The 18,854-nt window shown below is 39.8% G+C and overlaps 1 protein-coding gene across 1 annotated transcript in view; it reads left to right on the top strand.

The window, feature by feature from the left end:
• Syt10 (synaptotagmin 10) overlaps window positions 1-18,854 on the top strand; it is a 63,144-nt gene that overhangs the window by 37,875 nt on the left and 6,415 nt on the right. Inside the window, 3 exon segments of the mRNA NM_031666.3 lie at window positions 12,203-12,323; window positions 13,434-13,605; window positions 17,023-17,152. Coding sequence (NP_113854.1) covers window positions 12,203-12,323; window positions 13,434-13,605; window positions 17,023-17,152 — 423 coding nt within the window.

Genomic DNA, 18,854 nt, shown 5'->3' with positions numbered 1-18,854 from the left:
ACTTGGATTCCACTATAAATTCGTTTCCTCGGAGGTGGACACACGACTAGTAATTTGATAAAAGAGTTCACTTGATCTACTTAGTAGCGCATCTTGCTTTTAGCAACATACTACAGAACACCATCTGCTTTCTTACCCTCGAGGAAATGTGGAAGTCAGGCTACATTTAGGGTGCTAAGTAGATGTGATGACTGCTGTAACCATAGCAACCAATGGGTTTTTTTTTTCCCATAAGTCTTCATTAGTGTACTCCCCAATACATCCCTGAATTCAAACTTCTCCCTCAGCCTACGTCTCCCATCCCTATTTCACTTAATCTGCTTCTTCTTCTCTCTTCTCCTCCTAACCGGGTCACAAAAGATAAAGAAGCAGTGCAAATGGTTTTGCCGCCATTAGTGTGCTCTGTATATATTTACATAAAGTACTTGCTTGACCTCACAAGGTAAAAGCTATTCTGGTTTCACTTGCGATTAATCAAGGAGGTCAAGTTTTTTGACTTATGTTTGGGGATCAAGACATGGAAGATGTGTGGTTTTTGTTGGTGGCAGTGTACATATCTGTACGTGTGTGTGTGTGTGTGTGTGTGTGTGTGTGTGTTAGCATTCATGTAAAGGTCAGAAGTTAAGGCTGGATGTCTTCCTCAGTCACTCTCCACCATATTTTTGAGAATGTCTCTCGCTGAAGCTAGAGGTCACAAGCTTGGCAAGACCATCCTCTGACCAGTGAGCTCTTTACTTACCTAAAACAGAGATGGCAGATGTGCACTGTCACACCAAGCATTTGCATGGGGACTGAACACGGGTCCTCACCCTTGAATAGCAGGCACTACTGTGATTGACCCATCTCACTAGTCCCTAAGTTTTACAGTTTCACCTCCATCAATTCTGATTCAGGACCTGAATCCTTCCTACTTTGCCAAGCTCCTGCTCTTGTATCTCACTAACCCTTTGGGTTTCTGGCTTCCTTAGAAGCCATCAGCTGCCTACACTAAGCCCCATTAAATATCACTTCACCTCTTTCCGCCATGTGAACTAGTCATTCTTTGAATACTTATTTTATATATATATATGTATGTATGTATGTATATATGCATGTATGTATATGTATATATATATATAAAATCTCATCACTTCAACTCATTAAACATTAAATATAATGATGTCACAGTCAAGACAAAGAAATCAAGTGCACAACCCCTTGGGTCAGCCTTTTTGTTACCTTCCTTCATAATCCTCATTTTCCAGCTGTGCACTTAGAACATTGTCACAGTGAATACATAACTAAGTGAGTACATATATGGATTAAATGGGTTAAAGATACTCTTTGGAAGAAAAGTTATGGAATGTCAAGCATTAGACTTTACAGTAGTTGTTTTCTCAGAGATACAAGAGTTTCTAGAGGGCTAAGAAGGGAGATTCTTATAATATAGTAACATAACAATTAGTGAATTTTCAGGAGCCCCTCATAAGACAGCCTCATTTTAAGCACTTAAAGAAAATGAATGTGCGGGTTGGGGATTTAGCTCAGTGGTAGAGCGCTTGCCTAGGAAGCGCAAGGCCCTGGGTTCGGTCCCCAGCTCCGAAAAAAAAAAAAAAAACAAAAAAAAAAGAAAGAAAGAAAGAAAATGAATGTGCCCAGTTATCTGCTGAAGTAGAATATAAAAATGTATGTTCTTATCTTGATAACACATTCATCATTTTGTGCTAGTTTCTGTTTACACTTTTAAGAAAATGCCAAGAATATATATTTCTATGTATCTAGGAGATATATTTCTGTGTATCCCCTTATAGCTGTATTCAAAGACTCTATCATGGTTTTTAGAATATTTGCTTCTTTTTATCTAAATTGTGTCTTTTATGGCTACATTTTATTTCTATATAGCTACTTTTATTTCTGTTACTGTCTTTTTAGATTCCATGTGCGTTTTCACCTGTTGTTGATTGATTAGCAAATAAACATTCTTGTTAGAGTTTTAGAAACTATGGAAAGAATCTTTGAATGATGAGATTCAGTAGCCATTAAGTAGAAAAATTAATAGATTGCATGACACAATGTGATCTGTTAGATGATCAGTTAGAAGGTTTCTTAGATGATCAAGTTAGATGACCAGTTAGACATTGGACTATTTATTCAGTAAGCTGTTTAGATAATTCTGTTTTTGTACTTTTTATCATTTTTTTCAAATATATTTGTATTAGTAGAGGTTGACTAGAGAAGCAGAACTGAGAGAATGAATTCTCTCTCTCTCTCTCTCTCTCTCTCTCTCTCTCTCTCTGTGTGTGTGTGTGTGTGTGTGTGTGTGTGTGTGTGTGTGTGTGTGTACCAAGAGATGACCAAAGGATCTTGTGCACTCTACCCATAATCTTTTTTACCTTCAATGTGGAGAATCAATCCAATTTCCCCTGGGTAATCTGGACAGTTACTCCTTGGTTTAAGGGCATCAGAAACTCAAAGCAGTTAGGGAGGAGTCTGAGCATCCAGTTCAACAGAATGTTTATTGGGTCTTCTAGCAGGAGTGCTCCCTGATCTGTCATCAAAGTTTGTAGAATAGAGAACTTAGGTTGTAGGAACAGGAAGGAAAAAAAGTCTAGTGGTTCTTTATGGGTGATAGTGAGTGAAGCCATTTCCTCTTCCACCCCATAATTTCTGTATTCATGGATCCTGGATGAGGAAGAAACCATACCACATATAAGATGATGATTTAAAGCATTTTCCACCTTCCTAAGAACTCTACCCACCCCCAGGCTGCTGCCACCTAATTGGCCCTCTAACTATGTCTTCAAAGGTCATCCCATTGCTCTATTACACTACATACTTCAGGATGACAGAGAACATGCTAAGACCAGTGGATTCTGTGATCATGGACCCATTGTCACATTTCTTTGGCTGTGAAGTGAGTTCCTTGGTCAGAAGCAATACTGTGTAGAATACCATAACAGTGGACGCAGCATTCTGTAATTCCCCTGGGACTAGTTTTGGCAGAAGTATTACATGTAGGAAAGGCAAATGCATAACCAGAATAAATATCTACTCCAATAAAGACACAATGTTGTTCTTTCCATAAAGGAAATGGTGCAATGTAGTCAACCTGCCACCATGTCACCCTGGGAAGGGTGACATATCAGGGTCTCCGTCTTGGTCTCTGCTGTTGGACTACCTGCCACTCCACAGCAGCTCTAGCCAGGTCACCTTGGTGAGTGGAAGTCCACATTGTCAAATCCATGTATGACCTCCATCTCTCCATCTCATAACCATGGCCACTTTGTTCGTGTGACCATTGGACAATGGCACCGATGGCTAGGGAAATGGGCTGACTATCCACAAAATGGGTCATCTTATCTACTTGATTGTTGAACTCTGCTGAAGTATCTTCACACCCTTGATCCATTTGGAGAGATCTATCCACATCTCCTTCCAATCACTTTTCAAATCATGGCCTCTCCAAGTCCCTGTTATCCAGCAAATTCATTGGCTACAGAGCATGAATAAGTAAACAATAGCACATCTGTCCAGTTCTTCCAAACAGAATGTAAGACCATGAGCACTGCTTGAAATTCTGCCCACTAAGAAGATTTTCCTTTGATGGTGTATCTCAGGGTTGTCTCAGGAAGGGGTTATAAAGCTGCTGCTGTCGACTTCTGTGTGGTCCCTGTATAATGTGCAGAACCATCAGTAAACCATGCTACTTTTATATTCCTTTTACCATTATTCGACAGTCTTGAAATCCATTCTAACTCACGTTCTTCAGACTTCTGAGTGAATGAGTTAACATGTTCATTAGTAGTATAAAACGTCTTCTCCTGAACTAGATTTATCTACTTGATAAGATATAAAGGGATAAGATATCCCCTCTTAGCCTTATACCTGGTTATAGGTCTAACAATAATTTAGGTGGACCCTGAGGGATGTCAATATTGCCAAGTCTGACATCTCCTTCAAAGAAAGTCACCATTGACTTAGCATACAATGAAGGGCAGTTTTCCCAGACAAAGGTGAAAGGAACAGTATTTCAGAAGGCGGGGGTGGGGCACATCTTCTGCTAAGGAGGGAGAAATTTCTTCCTCCATACCACAATGGCCATCTCCAGATGGAAAAGCCAAGAATCCAGTAGTTGTTCAGTCCATTAAATGGCTGTCTCAGCTGGTCTTCAGAATCCAAAAGACTCTAATACCAATGCAGGAAAGAACTTGCCAGAGGGAGTGAGGGCAAGCAGGCAGAGAGAAAGAGCTTCCATCTTCTATGTCCCTTAGATAGGCTGCCACCAGATTTAAGGTGGATTTTTCTCCCTCAAAAGGTCCAGAATAAGGTGGGCCTTCCCAATTTTCATAATTTGGTTAAGAAAAACATCTCTCACAGGTGTATCCAGCTGCTTGAAGGTTAGTTAGTTAATTCCAGATGTAGTCAAGAATATCTTTCACACTACTTATTCTTTGACAATTTCACACATATATACAACATATTCTGATCATATCCTCCCCTAGTTTCTCCTACGTACTCCTCCTGAACAACATCTGTCCTACTCATTTCCCTTCCAAATTCTTGTACTGAGTCCAATTAGTGATACCCATATGTGCACAGATTTATAATAATCCTACCAGAAAGCATGCGTCTGAAGAAAACTGTCCCTCGGGAGCCATCAGCTGCCAATAATTCTTCACCTAGGGATATAGCCTCATAATCCCCCTCCCCTGTTGGGATATTGACTGGCTTGATCTAGTGCAGTCATCCACAGCAGATGAGATCATGGTGCAACTGTCCCGTCATCTCCAAGAAGGTACTATTTTTGCAGTAATCCTCTCTCCTTTTCCCCCATTTTCCCTTTTATTGAAGACAGATTTTTTTCTCTCATACTATATCCTAAGTACAGTTTTCTTAAAGACATTTCACCACCTCTCCCAAGATAGTCCTTGGAGGCTTTGGAGCAAAGAGAATGATGAGAATGATGCAGACGTTCCATTTAGGACTGGCCTCTCCACACTCAATTATTCTCTGGACTTTGACCAGTTGTGGATCTCTGTGGTAGTCTCTGTCCACTACAATAAGAAGTTGCTCTGATGAGGGGCAAGAACTGCACTAATCTATAGTCATAAAGTAGAGTGCCTATAGAAGGCACTCATATTAAGAGAACATTAGTAGTAGACTGTCCCCTTGGGACTATGGCCTCCTTAGCTAAGGGTTACAGTACCAGGCATAAACTGCCTATTGTGAACCAGGCTTTAAATTCAACTTAAAATTATGTTCATTATGCCATGACTTCATGCCACCATGTCACCAAAGAGCATATCTTGTAACTGTGGTTGCCAGGGTTCGCAGCCGGATAAGACTGTTCATGGTTTTTCTCTCTCCTAGCAGCTTTCACAGCACCTTCCTTCCATAGGCCCTGATGCACCTGACCACATCTATTCATCTTCAACCCAGTTCATGGGAATTATCCTTACCTCTGTGCCCAGCCTTCTCTCTCTCTCTCTCTCTCTCTCTCTCTCTCTCTCTCTCTCTCTCTCTCTCTCTCTCTTTGAATCTTTCCCCATTCAGCTTACCATCTCCTCTCCTGTGTTTTATCTATGCACTACCACCCACTTCATTTAAGGTAATTCACCTCTAGGCTCGTCATCCCTAGTCTGGTATCCTGGCTTTGAGAGATGCTCCAAGCTAAGCACAACCGTAAGCCAAATCTAGCATGTGAGCGTTTCTGTTTCTGCGGGTAATTTTCCTCATTCACTGTAACTATTCAGTTTCGTTTTTCTTTATAGCTGAGTACAATTCCACTGTGTACATTTGTCACATCCCATTTTACATTCAACTGGAAATCTGGACCTATTCCAGTTCCTATCTATTGTGAATAGAGTGGCAATGAGCTTGGATCGGCTAATATAAATATCTCTGTATTAAGATAAAGAGTCATTGGGATCCATGCTAAGGACTGGTATGGCTGGGTCATGAGGTAGATTTACTTACAGTGTTTTGAAAGGCCTCCAGATGGATTTCCAAAGTGACCATAGTAGTCTGCATTCCCACTAACAGTGTATTAAGTTCTGTTCCCCTGTATCCATGCCAACACGTGTTATTAAAGGAGACAGAATCTTAGACTAGGTTTAGTCTGCATCTCCGCTGATAGAGAAGGATTTCCACTGTTTCCCAGTGATTCGTAAATTTTCTTTTGAGAGCTCCCTGCTTAGTTCAAATCCCATTGTTCACGTGGGTTGTTTCCTTTGAGTTCAGTTTCGTGAATTTCTTGTGTATTCTGGTTGCTAATCCTGTATCTCGTATATAACTGGAATAGATTGTCCCCTAACAGTTTCCTTTGCCTTGGATAATCTTTCTAGTTCCGTGCTGTCCCATGTGTCGAGTGTTGGTCTTGTATGCTGCGTTGCTGGATTCCTGTTTAGAACAGCATTACCCATATTTATGCTGCAGTCAGGGGTGCAGTGATGTCACTGAACTACTCACTACCACGTGGGTGGAAAGAAAATTTTGTTCAAACTGCCAAAGCTTTCTCTTGGGGGGTCAGAAAGAATAGCAAAACGGTGGAAAGATTCCTGCCAATTACAAGGAAGGGGTTACGTTTGGTGGGAGGTAGGCGGGTTAGCTGAAACAGCCTGGGAACTAGCATGGGGCTTTGATCTAATGAAGGCTTATATGAGTTAACCAGGAGCTAGATGTCTTTCCTGGAGACATTCGATTGTATGAGACAGATAAGAGAAATGATGGTTTCTCATGACAAACAGAAGCCCACTTGTCAAGGTTTCTGGGGAATTCTGAAAGTGCAGCCTGGGCCGATCCAAGACTGTCATTTAGGACATTAACAGTGGCACTGCCATGTTGGGGTTTGGGAGCCCACGTTATACCCAGCATATACGTGAAACTCTATTCCCTACTTTGCCTGTAATAGTTCTAAGGTATCTGGTCTTTTATCTTTAACTCATTTACAAAGTTGAGTTCTGTGCAGGGCAAGATAATATATATGATTGTAGTTTCATTCTTCTGCGTGTTAACAGGTTTCAAGCACTATTCATGAAGATGCTGTCTGTCCTTTGATGTATATTTTTGGATCCTTTGTTTTAAAAAAATCAGGTCAGGTAGTCATAATTATTTATACCTGTATCCGAGTCTTCTATTTCATTGTTCTATGAATCTATGGTTGTGCCAGGGCCATGCTGCTTTTATTCCTATAGCTCTGTGTACACAACTTAAAAACATGCGTGGTGAAATCTCATACAGTGTTATTTTTGCAAATGATTGCTTTAGCTATCCTTGGTCTTTTTTCCCCTCCATATATATTTTAAGAAGTGTGTGTGTGTGTGTGTGTGTGTGTGTGTGTGTGTGTGTGTGTGTGTTGTCTGTCTGTCATCTGTCTGCCTATGGTTTGTGTCCCTGTGGTTTTTGATTCTATTGATAGCTTTTGGTAGAACATCCATTTCCACAGTCTTGATTTTTCCTGTCCATGTGTAAAGAAGGACTTTCCATCTCCTAGTGTCTTCCCTAATTTCTTTCTTCAACGTCTGAAAGTTTTGTTACAGAAGTCTTTGGTTTCCCAGGTATTTGATCGTTACTGACTATTACGGATGGGCTTGTTTCACGGATTTCCTTTCAGTATATCTTTCATTAATACAAGGGAAGTCTGCTGATTCACTGTGTTAATTTCATATTCTTTCTTTTTCTGTGGGTGATTTTTAGTTACCAGAGTTTATTTTTCTATAGAGTCCTTGGGGTCTCTTTTTCATAGCAGTCTGCCATTTTCTTATTTTACCCCTTTTATTTCCTCCTTTCGTTTTCTTGCTCCAGATAAGACTTCAAGTCCTACATTGAATAAGCATAAAAAGGACCTGCATCCTTGTCTGATATCTGATCTTTGTGGGAATACTTTGAAGTTGTCTGTGTGTAGCATGATGTCGGCTACAGGTTTTGATACACAGAACTTATCATATGGAAGATACTGAGCCATTCATTGCCAAAATGCACCAATGAACAAGACAACGTCTCCTATTATCTGCTGATCTGTGTTGAATTCCTTATGCTTTATTTAAATTATTTCACTGTTTACAATCTTTATGGCTCTTGACCAATTGGTAACAAAACTATTCCTCTAATTTTAAGTGTGTGTGTGTGTGTGTGTGTGTGTGTGTGTGTGTGTGTGTGTGTGTGTGAATGCTTCATGTACCTATATAAAATAAATAGCAACCACATATAAGAGAGAGAATTTATCTGTCAGTCTGACAGGGGCCTAATTTGCTTGATAAGATTATCTCCCTTTGTCTCTACTTCCCTACATATAATTTGTTCTTCATGGAAAATTTTCCATTGTGAGTATTTCTTACATTTTCTTATACATTTCTCTGGTGTTGGACACCTAGGTTCTTTCTGTATGTTAACTATCATGAATAGTGATAAAGTGCACGTTGAAGTACGTATCTCTGTGGTATGTTGACGTAGAGCTTAAGGTAAATACTCAGGAGTAGTACACCTGGGTCACTAATCGATCTACGTTTAGTTTATGTGAAGCCATCATACCGATTGCCATAGCGGCCGAACTAGTTTACTTCCCCAACAGCATTATGTAAGGGCTCTCGTTTCTCTATGACCTCTACAGCATTGGTTGTTACTTAGTTTCCTACTCACTACCATTTGGGCTGGAAAGAGACAGAAAACCAAAGTAGTTTTAAAGTGTGTTTTTGTGTGGTGTGTGTGTGTGTGTGTGTGTGTGTGTGTGTGTGTGTGTGTTTGTGTGTAGGGTGTCTGTGTGTGTGTGTGTGGTGTGTGTGTGTATGTGTGTGTGGTGTGTGTGTGTGTATGTGTGTGTGTGGTGTGTGTGTGTGTGTGTGTCTGTGTGTGTTTGTGGGGGGGTGTCTGTGTGTGTGTGTGTGTGTGTGTGTTTGCATGTTCATTCACATGTGTTAATGCAGGTGTGCTACGGTGCATGTTTGGAGATCAGAGGACAATCTTGGGTGTTAGTCTTGCCTTCCACCTTGAGAAAAGAGTCCTTTGTTTGCAGCTGTGTACAGGATCGCTGATTTGTAAGTTTTCGGGTGAGACTCTGTCTCCACCCCCTGTCATTGTCAGGACACTGGAATGACGGATGCACACCATTATGCCCGGTGGTTCTAGAAATAAAACTCATAACCTTACGCTTGTGTGGCAAGTGCTTTATCCACTGAACCATCCCCTCAACCCTTCGTTTGCATTTCTCTTGTGGCTTGTAAAGTTAAGCGTAATTGTATACGTATGTCGGCCATTTGTAGTTCATCTTTTGGGAGCTATCTGCTTGTCTTATTAGTTTTGTTAAGTATCACTTGGGTTGTTTGCTTTTTGCATTATTTGCATATCCTAGATATTAACCCTTCATTTGATATATAAATTTGATATATAAATTATATTTATATGCCTGAGATTTCTTCCTGCTCTTCCATGCTGTCTCTTGCCTAGATTAACTGTGTTCCCTGCTATGCTGAAGGCTTTGAACTCGATGAAGGTCTTGTCTGTTCACGTTTAGCTTGATTTCCCACATGACTGGATTTCTATTCAAAAAACTCTTCTCAATGTCAATTTCTTGAAATGTCTCCCTACTGTTTCCTTCAATAGTTTCAGAGTTTATGGTCTTTGATCTGTCTGGATTTGATCGTATACAGGATGAAGGAAAGGAATTTAGTTTGATTCTTCTACATGTGCACATCCAGTGTTTCTCTGCACTATTAGTAAAAATGTCTTCTTTTTCCACTGTGGGTTATTGCCATTGTGTGGCTGTTTCTGTAGGGTTTTATCTGGGTCCTTTGTTCTACTTGTTGATCTCACTCTGTGTATGTGGCAGTACCGTGCTGGTTTTCATGGTTGTCAAGGCCTGTAGCATAACTTAAATCAGTCTGATTTTGCCTCCTGCATTATTCTCTTCGCTCCAAACTGGTTTCACTATCTGGGATCTTTCATGTTCCCACAAACCTGCAGCCACTATTATAGTAAATAGGGGAAACCTCCAAGCATTTCCACTGAAAGCAGGAATAAGGCAAGGCTGTCCACTTTCTCCACCCCTGTTCATAGTGTGCTCAGAAGTCTTAGGTCTTAGTGAAAGCAGTAAGACAAGAGAAAGAGATAAAGAGGGAAAGCGAGTTTCAAGTATCCCCACTTGCAGATGCTGTGACTGTGTACATAAAAGACCCTGAAGACTATTAAAGCTGATAAACACTCTCTGGAAAGTGGCAAGATACAGAACTGACAGACAAAAGGGAGGCCGGGATGGAATAAGTACAACCAGGAAAGGAAAGACCTTTGCAATTAACCTTTAACACATCAAGGCATGAGACAAAGGATGGGAAGGGATAAGACAAAGAGGATGGGAAGCTGTCCAAAGCTTTCATGGAACCAGTTTCACGAAGGTTGCTGGACTGCTGAATGCAACCCACAGACCGACTGTGATGCCAATCAAAATTCTGACTTCATTCTTCAGCAAAATAAGGATTTTTTAAAAATGTTTTATGTTTTTCATTTATTTTGTGTGCGGACATGGGTGCATGTTTGCCAAAATGCACTGTGGGAGTCAGAGGTCAGACTACAACTTGGAGGATTCTGAAGTCGATGCTTGCCCTCTAGCATGTGGAGTCCTTTTCGAAGATCGAACTCAGGTCATCAGGCTTAGAGGCATCTTTCCAGCCCCGAGACATAAAAGACTTTTAAGTTCTGTGATCCTGGGTACTGAATTAGGAATGTGTTTTCTCCAAACTAAGTCAACTTCATTTTTTTTCTTTACAAACGATTTCATCAAACCCTTTAAACCACCCTTAAAGAGAAATCCTTAATTCTCATTGTGTTTATCAGTTTTACGTTTATCATTTTTTTTACACTATGCAGTGATAGCATATACATCTACATCAGGATGCTAGGGACATTTCTAATGTGTAAGTGGAATTTAATACAGTCAGTGTTTATCCAGAGTAACTGACATTTATTCATTTCTTCAAAGACTAGGGTACCAACCGATTGAGGATATAGTGCATGGTAGAGTGATTGCCTAGCGTTCTTGGAATCCTGGGTCCAATCCTCAGAACCACAATGTTTTTCAAGCACTGACAGCCACTAATAAACCACGTCTCTTTAGGACATCGAAAATAAGACAGGAAGCCTTGTTATATTAGACATCATATATGAGCAACAGAGAAAGAAGCCAAAGGGGAATTTTAGACAATAAATCAAGTCCATGCTGTGGTTGTTATGAAATTCTGTGAAGGAGCTGGGAGGGGCATGGACAGGGACAGGCCAGATGCTGCCTTAGGATAATGTCTCAATGAAAAATATCCAAACAGGCAGCTCCCAGAGAAGAAGTCAAACAGCTAAGAGCTAAGGATATAGCTCATTGATTTAAGCATTTGCAAGTGTGAAGACCTGAGTTCAGATCCCCAGAATGTACATATGCAGCAGGTGGGTGTGGTGGTTCACTAGTAGTCCCAGCCTCAGGAGGCAGAGAGAGGCTGGCTTCCAAAACTAGCCATATTGTGCTGGTGAACTCTGGGTTTGATTCAGAGACATGGCCTTAAAGAAAAAAGGGTGGAAGGTCAATAAAGGATGATTCCTAGTATCAATCTCTGGCCTCTACATGCATGTACACACATGTGCACATCATGCACTGTGTGTGTGTGTGTGTGTGTGTGTGTGTGTAAATTTTGCTTTTCATTTCGTAACTGATCACTTTGATATGTGAAGCTTTATTTATGGAGTAGAGGTGAGTCTTATAGGCCATTTGATCCTGGTGGATGGTGGCTTAACCAATCACAGTACAGTAGATGCCAAGAGCCAGAAATATATGTCATATTTGTCAATGGTGTAGAGACATGCTCTGTCTCTGTCTTGGTTGGATGCAGAGGTGAGAGGAAATGAAGAATAATTTCCTACCAGGTGCCTACTAGGTTTGGCCTGGGCCTCTGAATAAGCTGTGTTGTCCTTTGTTCATTATGACAAACAAGATGAAGGTGGTCCTTGGGCGGCATCAGCAGTCTGGTCCTCTATGCTAAGTTGCAGATGACAAGTGAGCAACTGGGATAGACTCTTTTTACTAACTCCATTCATAAAAAATTCATTACGTGTTGTCTTAATCCTCACTGAAACTATTTAAGATTTTCCAGTATTCTATTTAATGCAAATGCTTTCATTGATCTTCCATTTCATTTTTCTTTCACTATTTGGTATCTGAAATTACTAATGTTATCAACTTCCTTTGTAGGAAAGCATAGACCTGGGCGAAATCATGTTTTCCCTTTGCTATTTGCCAACTGCTGGTCGCATGACCTTGACTGTGATCAAGTGCAGAAATCTGAAGGCAATGGACATTACCGGATCATCAGGTGCGTACACAGCAGTCGACAGCATATTCACATACAAATAATTTCACACATCTAAAACTTTATGGATTTTAATAATTTCTCTGCTGTGGGATAAGATAAAAGCAGAAGGAGGAATTACAAATTAAAATGTTATAAATAGCCTTTTAGATAACAGTAAAATTATGAGATCTTTGAAATCTATCACTAGATTGACTTTGAACTTTGGTTTTGCCTTTCTTCTTCCTTTCTTCCTTCCTGATCTAATCTATCTAGAAATGCCTAATTTATTTTGTTCTGCCAAGCTTCCAGCTAGTCTGTTTGCAAAGGAAGATCTTTAGACTTTCAGCTGTGAATCAATACCATACAAAGATATGTTTAAATTGAATATATTCCCTTTACTTGTCTGAAGAAAAGAGATGAAATGTAAGCTCACCACTGGGTTTGCATTCTTGACACCTTTCCAGTAACCACTGGGAATGTCTAAAGACACTACAAGACACAAACAAAAGCAATATGTCAAGAAACTCTTGAGAGAAATTTCTCAGGGAAAATTTGACAAAGGAATAAAACATGGTGCTTCCTTCTCTCCTCCTTTTATGGTTTTGAACATAAACTTTTGTGGCAGTGTTTGCCTCAAGAATGATAAAGTGATACAAACCAGCAGGTGGCAAAGGAAGGGACCAGTTATTATGTATGCTTTTCCTGTGTATTCTGCTGGTATCATAATTAGGGACTTTAAAAAAAATGTCTTGCTTAGAATGGTCTTCTAGGTGTTAAAATGTATTTCTGAGGTTAGGTATTAAAATTGTCCCCTTGCATGCACCAGTATGTACATAACTCTGTTAACAGAATAAATACCTTTTGTTCCTCAAAATATAGAGATACCTTTTTCTACTGCTTAAAATGCTCAAAAAAAAGCTCAAAAATTAAAATCTGAGTCTAAAGACTTATGACTGTAGAAATAGAGAAAATAAGATCAAGAGTCTGTAGGCCTCAAAGTAAGTTATCTAATTTAAAAAAATATTAATACTAAAGTGCTCATGTATACTCTCTTATTTAATAAAAACAAAATAGTGTTTTGTGCATACCATGGATGCTTTCATTTTAATAAAATTACCTTTCTTCTCATAGATCCTTATGTCAAAGTGTCTCTGATGTGTGAGGGCCGAAGACTTAAAAAAAGAAAAACAACTACAAAGAAAAATACTCTCAATCCCGTGTACAATGAAGCCATTATTTTCGATATCCCTCCAGAAAATGTGGACCAGGTCAGCCTGTGCATTGCGGTCATGGATTATGACAGGTGGGTGGAGGCTGCTTATCCGTGATGCAGATCATCAAATAGTCATAGCACGGGACACATAGCACTGGAGCAGCAGGTGTAACTTAAACAACAAGGAAACAATTCAATAGAATCTGTAGTTATAGTCTTGGTTTGGTTTCACCTCCAAAGCAGCCTTTCTTAACATTCACATGAGGCTGAAGGAAGAGTGATCCAGAAGTAGCATGAAGTTCATGATGCACAGAACTATTCAGAATATTCCTCAGAATAACAAATATTACAATCCAGAGGTGGCTTTACTAGAGGGAATACCACACAAGGACAGTGGTGCTCACCCCAGCTCTAGAATGAACCGTCATCAAGGGACGGTGCAGCATGTCTATGAGATTCACTTCCTCCACTGGTAAACTGTTAACATCCTGTGGAACTGGGGCGATGATGGGGGGAAGACCCATTGCAGCCTGAGAGGCTCTGACAATGCTTATCGCTTTTGTACATCTCTCTGTTGATAACTCTATCACTTGTTTAGAACATGAGTATAAAATGCCTAAGAGAATATTAACTGAACACTATGGGGAATGTTAGTAATGTGCCAGTCGATGTCTCAAACTCAGCCCCCCAAATTAATTAATTTTAATAATTTAATTAATTAACTATGGAAAAGCACTTGTGTTGACTTTCCAGAGGTAATAATTTCAAACCTTAAAATATTGTAAATGTCTTCATGAACAACTCTATTTTGCTTTATCAACTACTTCTATTGACTTCTCAAAGCAGTGGGGTTGGATTAATACAATTGAGCATGTCATCAAGACATTGTTAAGGAAATAGATCCTAATATCACATAAATCAAGATTATAAAATCATTTCTACAAATATCCCTGCTAGGTAACTTGATATCGAGAGGAATTTGCATAGAAGAAGAGCCAAAAACATACCAGAGCATCCTAAGATCACCCCATCGCTTTGATGCCTAGCAAATCACATTAGTACCTATCAAAGCGACTCTGTAGAGTCTTTTAAATTCTTTCAATTACACTGTGTTTCAAGAAACAGATTATTGAGAAAGTTCTGGTGCAGAGAACTGAAATCTTAACACTCAGAAATCACAGGCAGTGGGCTCATTCTCAGCTACATTGTAAGTCTGAGGGCAGCCTCGGCTACATTAAGATCCCATCTCAAAAAGAATAAGGGGAAGGAAATTCAGCTTGTCCGGGGCTGCCTTGACTTCACTGAGAGTCTAGCTCCTGCTGTTGACTCCTAGGAACTCTTCTAGGTGTCTAGGTGTTGTTGTTGTTGTTGTTTTTTATGAGTAAAGATGATAGAATTAGAATCATGGGCTTGGGATTAATTGTATCATTAAACTTAAAATACTTAGAAAACAATCTTTACATAGTGGACTCTCAAAAATATTAGTTACCTGAGTCTCAGTGGATATATCTACAAAACACTTCCACACCTAAGGCTTGGGAAACACTGCAGAAGAGATGGGTAGAAAGATTGGAAGAACCAGGGGGTCAAGGAGTTTGCCGTGAAATTGGGTCTCCTAGTAATATCAGAAGCTACACCCATAAAATATCACCAAACATGATGGCCTAAATGTGAGCTGACCAACGACTACACCAACTGGTGCACCAAAGTGGATGGAGAAAAGCCCACTAGGCCCCAAACTTACACAAAGAACTATAGGCAACTGAGGAAAACAGGGAAAGAGAGAAGAGGTCTTCCTTAGGCAAAGGCATACCAATAAGTTGTTCAGCGCTGAACAGCCAGTCCTAGAAACATATGTATATAAGAAACATTACACAGGCTAAACAATGTATATTTAGGGATATATGTGTCTAAACATGTACATACATGCATACAGTAGCATTTAATTAAAGGATCTGTGAATGTGAAGGAAAATGAAAAGCAGTATTTGAGAGGATTTGGAGGGAGAAATGGAAATATGATACAATTATATTTTAATATAAAAAAGTAAAAAGTAAAAAGTAAAAATAAATATTAGCTATCATTGCTATTGGTTGCAGTGAAAACAGGGCACAAATAGAAAATAATAATGTCAAACAGTATGTCTCATTGTTTAGTAATAAATCACAGTAGGGGAACTAAACATAACCCTACCCTACTTAATTATATTGCCAGCTGTAGCATATTTACTCTTATAACTTAGAGTTAGTAAAATAGAGACTTTTATGCAAAAAAAAATGAGCACTGTTCTCTAGGCATGCAGGCTAAGCACCATTACAGAGCAAGCCTTGTGGAATGAGTTGGATATTCTTTGCAGTATGGGGGTTTGATGGGGCTTCCTCCCAGAAAGCAGCGTTATAAAAGTGGTGGGGGAGGGGGGGTCTGTTGGTGCTTCCTAATGCACGTGATCTCATTGCTAATGTGGCAGAGAACTGAAAAAGTTTGAGATTTTTATACAAATTTACTCTGGATGTTGAAGTTGTTTAGTAAATTATTGTTGCATCTTTTTTGTTAGCTGGATGGCTGGTTGTTTTGTTGGTTGGTTGGCTGGCTGGCTGGCTGACTGGCTGGTTGGTCGTTCGTTGGTTGGTTGTTTGGTTGGCTGGTTGTTGGCTGGTTGGTGGTTAGTTGGTTGGTTAGTTGATTGGTTGGTTGGTTGGTTGGTTGGTTGGTTGGTTGGTTGGTTGGTTGGTTGGTTGGTTAGTTGATTGGTTGGTTGGTTAGTTGGTTGGTTGGTTGGTTGGTTGGTTAGTTGATTGGTTGGTTGGTTAGTTGGTTGGTTGGTTGGTTGGTTGGTTAGTTGATTGGTTGGTTGGTTAGTTGGTTGGTTGGTTGGTTGGTTGGTTGGTTGATTGGTTGGGTGGTTGGTTGTTGGTTGATTGGTTAGTGTTGGTTGGTTGGTTGTTTAGAGATAAGATCTCATGTGCCCCAAGCTGACCTCAAAACTTTCTCTGTAGCTGATGATGAACTTGAAGTTCTGACTCTCTGTCTCCACCTCTCAGCTGTGTCCCACACCTAGCCTAGTTAATTTTTATTTAGGAATTTCCATTTAATCAAAGGGGGTATACAATAATCTCTTCTCTGTAGGGAATGTTTCAACATGTTCCATATATAATGGAAACCAAAAACAGTAGCGAGTCTCATAAATACAGTTCTTCCTACATGTACAGATTGCCATGAAGTCTACTTTATAAATTGTGCACAAGAAGAGGCTAACAGTAACAAATAATAAATTAGAACAATTATAGCAATACACTGTAAGTATTAACCACTGTGTAATATTGGTATATTATTTGTTTCTAGAACTTTGTATTTGATATTTTCAGACAGTGAAATCTGGGTCCAAAGACTACCATAACCTGAAGGACCTATTGCTTTGATGATGAGTTTAAAATTCTACTGAAATGTGGAACATTCCACTTACTTTTGAACTGTGACAATGAAAATATGATATTCCTCAAATCCTAGGGTGGGACACAATGAGGTCATAGGTGTGTGTCGAACTGGACTAGACGCTGAGGGTCTTGGAAGAGACCATTGGAATGAAATGCTGGCCTATCACCGAAAGCCAATCACACACTGGCACCCCTTGCTGGAGGTAAGGATGCTGGCGCCACTTCTGCCCTCAGCCACTGCTATTGCTTAAACTTTTTTTATCTGCTAACTTTCATTTGAAATTTCATTTATCCACCTATTTGACAAAACTTGCTCTTGCTTTTGTTTCAGAGTCTCTTAACATTACCTGTTCAAAGTTCTCTGTGACTTGAGGGATTTTCAAAACATAAAGCCTCTAGATGCCTGGGGCTCCTTGTTCAGTAAGCCTGCAAAAAGAGTGTGTCTTTTCCTTTGCATAACCTTAGACTTTTGTCGGGGACCAGGGACCATGGTTCATTACTCAGTAGGAACTGAGCTCTGGCACCAATTGCTGTGAAAAAAAGCCTCTTTCCCTAAAGCCCCATTTCATTTATAAATCCGTAATTAATCGCTGTCTTCTGATACCTCTGGTTATGTCCCAGATGCAAGTCAGAAAGTGCATACAGAGATTTAAAATATCAAAACAGCAACTTAGCTGTGGTCAAAGCCTGGCCATGCTATGTGACTTTAATTATAAATCTTAGTGAGCGGTCAACCTTCTCTAAGTTTCTACTATGCCTCTGCAGGAGGAGCAACTTACAATGAGAACACACAACGCTATGCCACACAGGCTGACTCGGTACCAGGTCTTGACAGCGATGTCCCTGCCTGAGTTATGTTAGGAAAGAGGATTACCTGTTTTCTCTCTTAGAACTTTCGAGCAGTTTTTCTGCTGGAGGTACAAAGTATTGCTTTGTTTGATGCCTTTCTTTCCCACAAAATCAGTTGGCAGAACCTCCTCAAGAGCCACATCAAGAGACGTAATGGGTGTTCACAAAAGGACAGAAAGCACTTTGTGAAGCTTCATAAAATGAACACTTATAATAGCCACAAAACACATAAACTTTAGCCATTTTAAGGAGTAAGTTGCTGCTTTGTGCGCTAAGCTTTGGTTTTAAAACGGGAAGACTGTGCACTGTAACTGGCCAAATGTATCAGTAGGACAAGATTTTTCAGTCTCAACTTAGCTACAAGAATGAGACCCTGGCTATGTTATTCAAGACATTCTGTGGGAATGGGGCAAGCATTTCGTGTTCAGGCAACGGAAGTAAACTGCTATCCCAGATCCCCATTGAAGGGATAACCTCTTGTGCACTGTTTAAAAGGATTGACCTGCCAATAAAGAGCTGAATGGCCAATAGCAAAGCAGGAAAGAATAGGTGGAACTTCCGGGAGAGAGAGGGGAACTCTGGGAAAGAGAAGGGTATGGAAATTCACTACCAAAACATTGAGGAAGTCGGATGTATGAAACTGAGGAGTGGTAACCAGCTATGTGGAACACATAGAATAGTATAAATGGGTTAGTTAAGTTACGATCTAGTTGAGAGCAAGCCTAGATTATAGTAATCTATGAACATGCCTAGCTTAAGACCTAGGCATTAATTCATAAATAAGTAAATAAGCCTCTGTGTCATTATTCAGAAAATGAGGTAGACATAGAAAAGCACAGTTACACCTCATTTATATATAAATGTCACAAAACTTTTCTTGACTTCATAATTAATGTAAGTCATAAGACACAGATACATACATACATAGAAAACACAGATAAAGACACGTATACAGACATACACATACACACAGACATACATGCACATACACACAGACATATATGTAGTACATACATGCATACATACATACATACACAGACACAAACACACATAGAC

The sequence above is a fragment of the Rattus norvegicus genome, chromosome 7 (genome assembly GCF_021556685.1).
Source record: "Rattus norvegicus strain SHRSP/BbbUtx chromosome 7, alternate assembly SHRSP_T2T, whole genome shotgun sequence".
In the NCBI taxonomy this organism is placed as follows: domain Eukaryota; kingdom Metazoa; phylum Chordata; class Mammalia; order Rodentia; family Muridae; genus Rattus; species Rattus norvegicus.
This window is presented reverse-complemented; position numbering and strand designations above follow the sequence as displayed.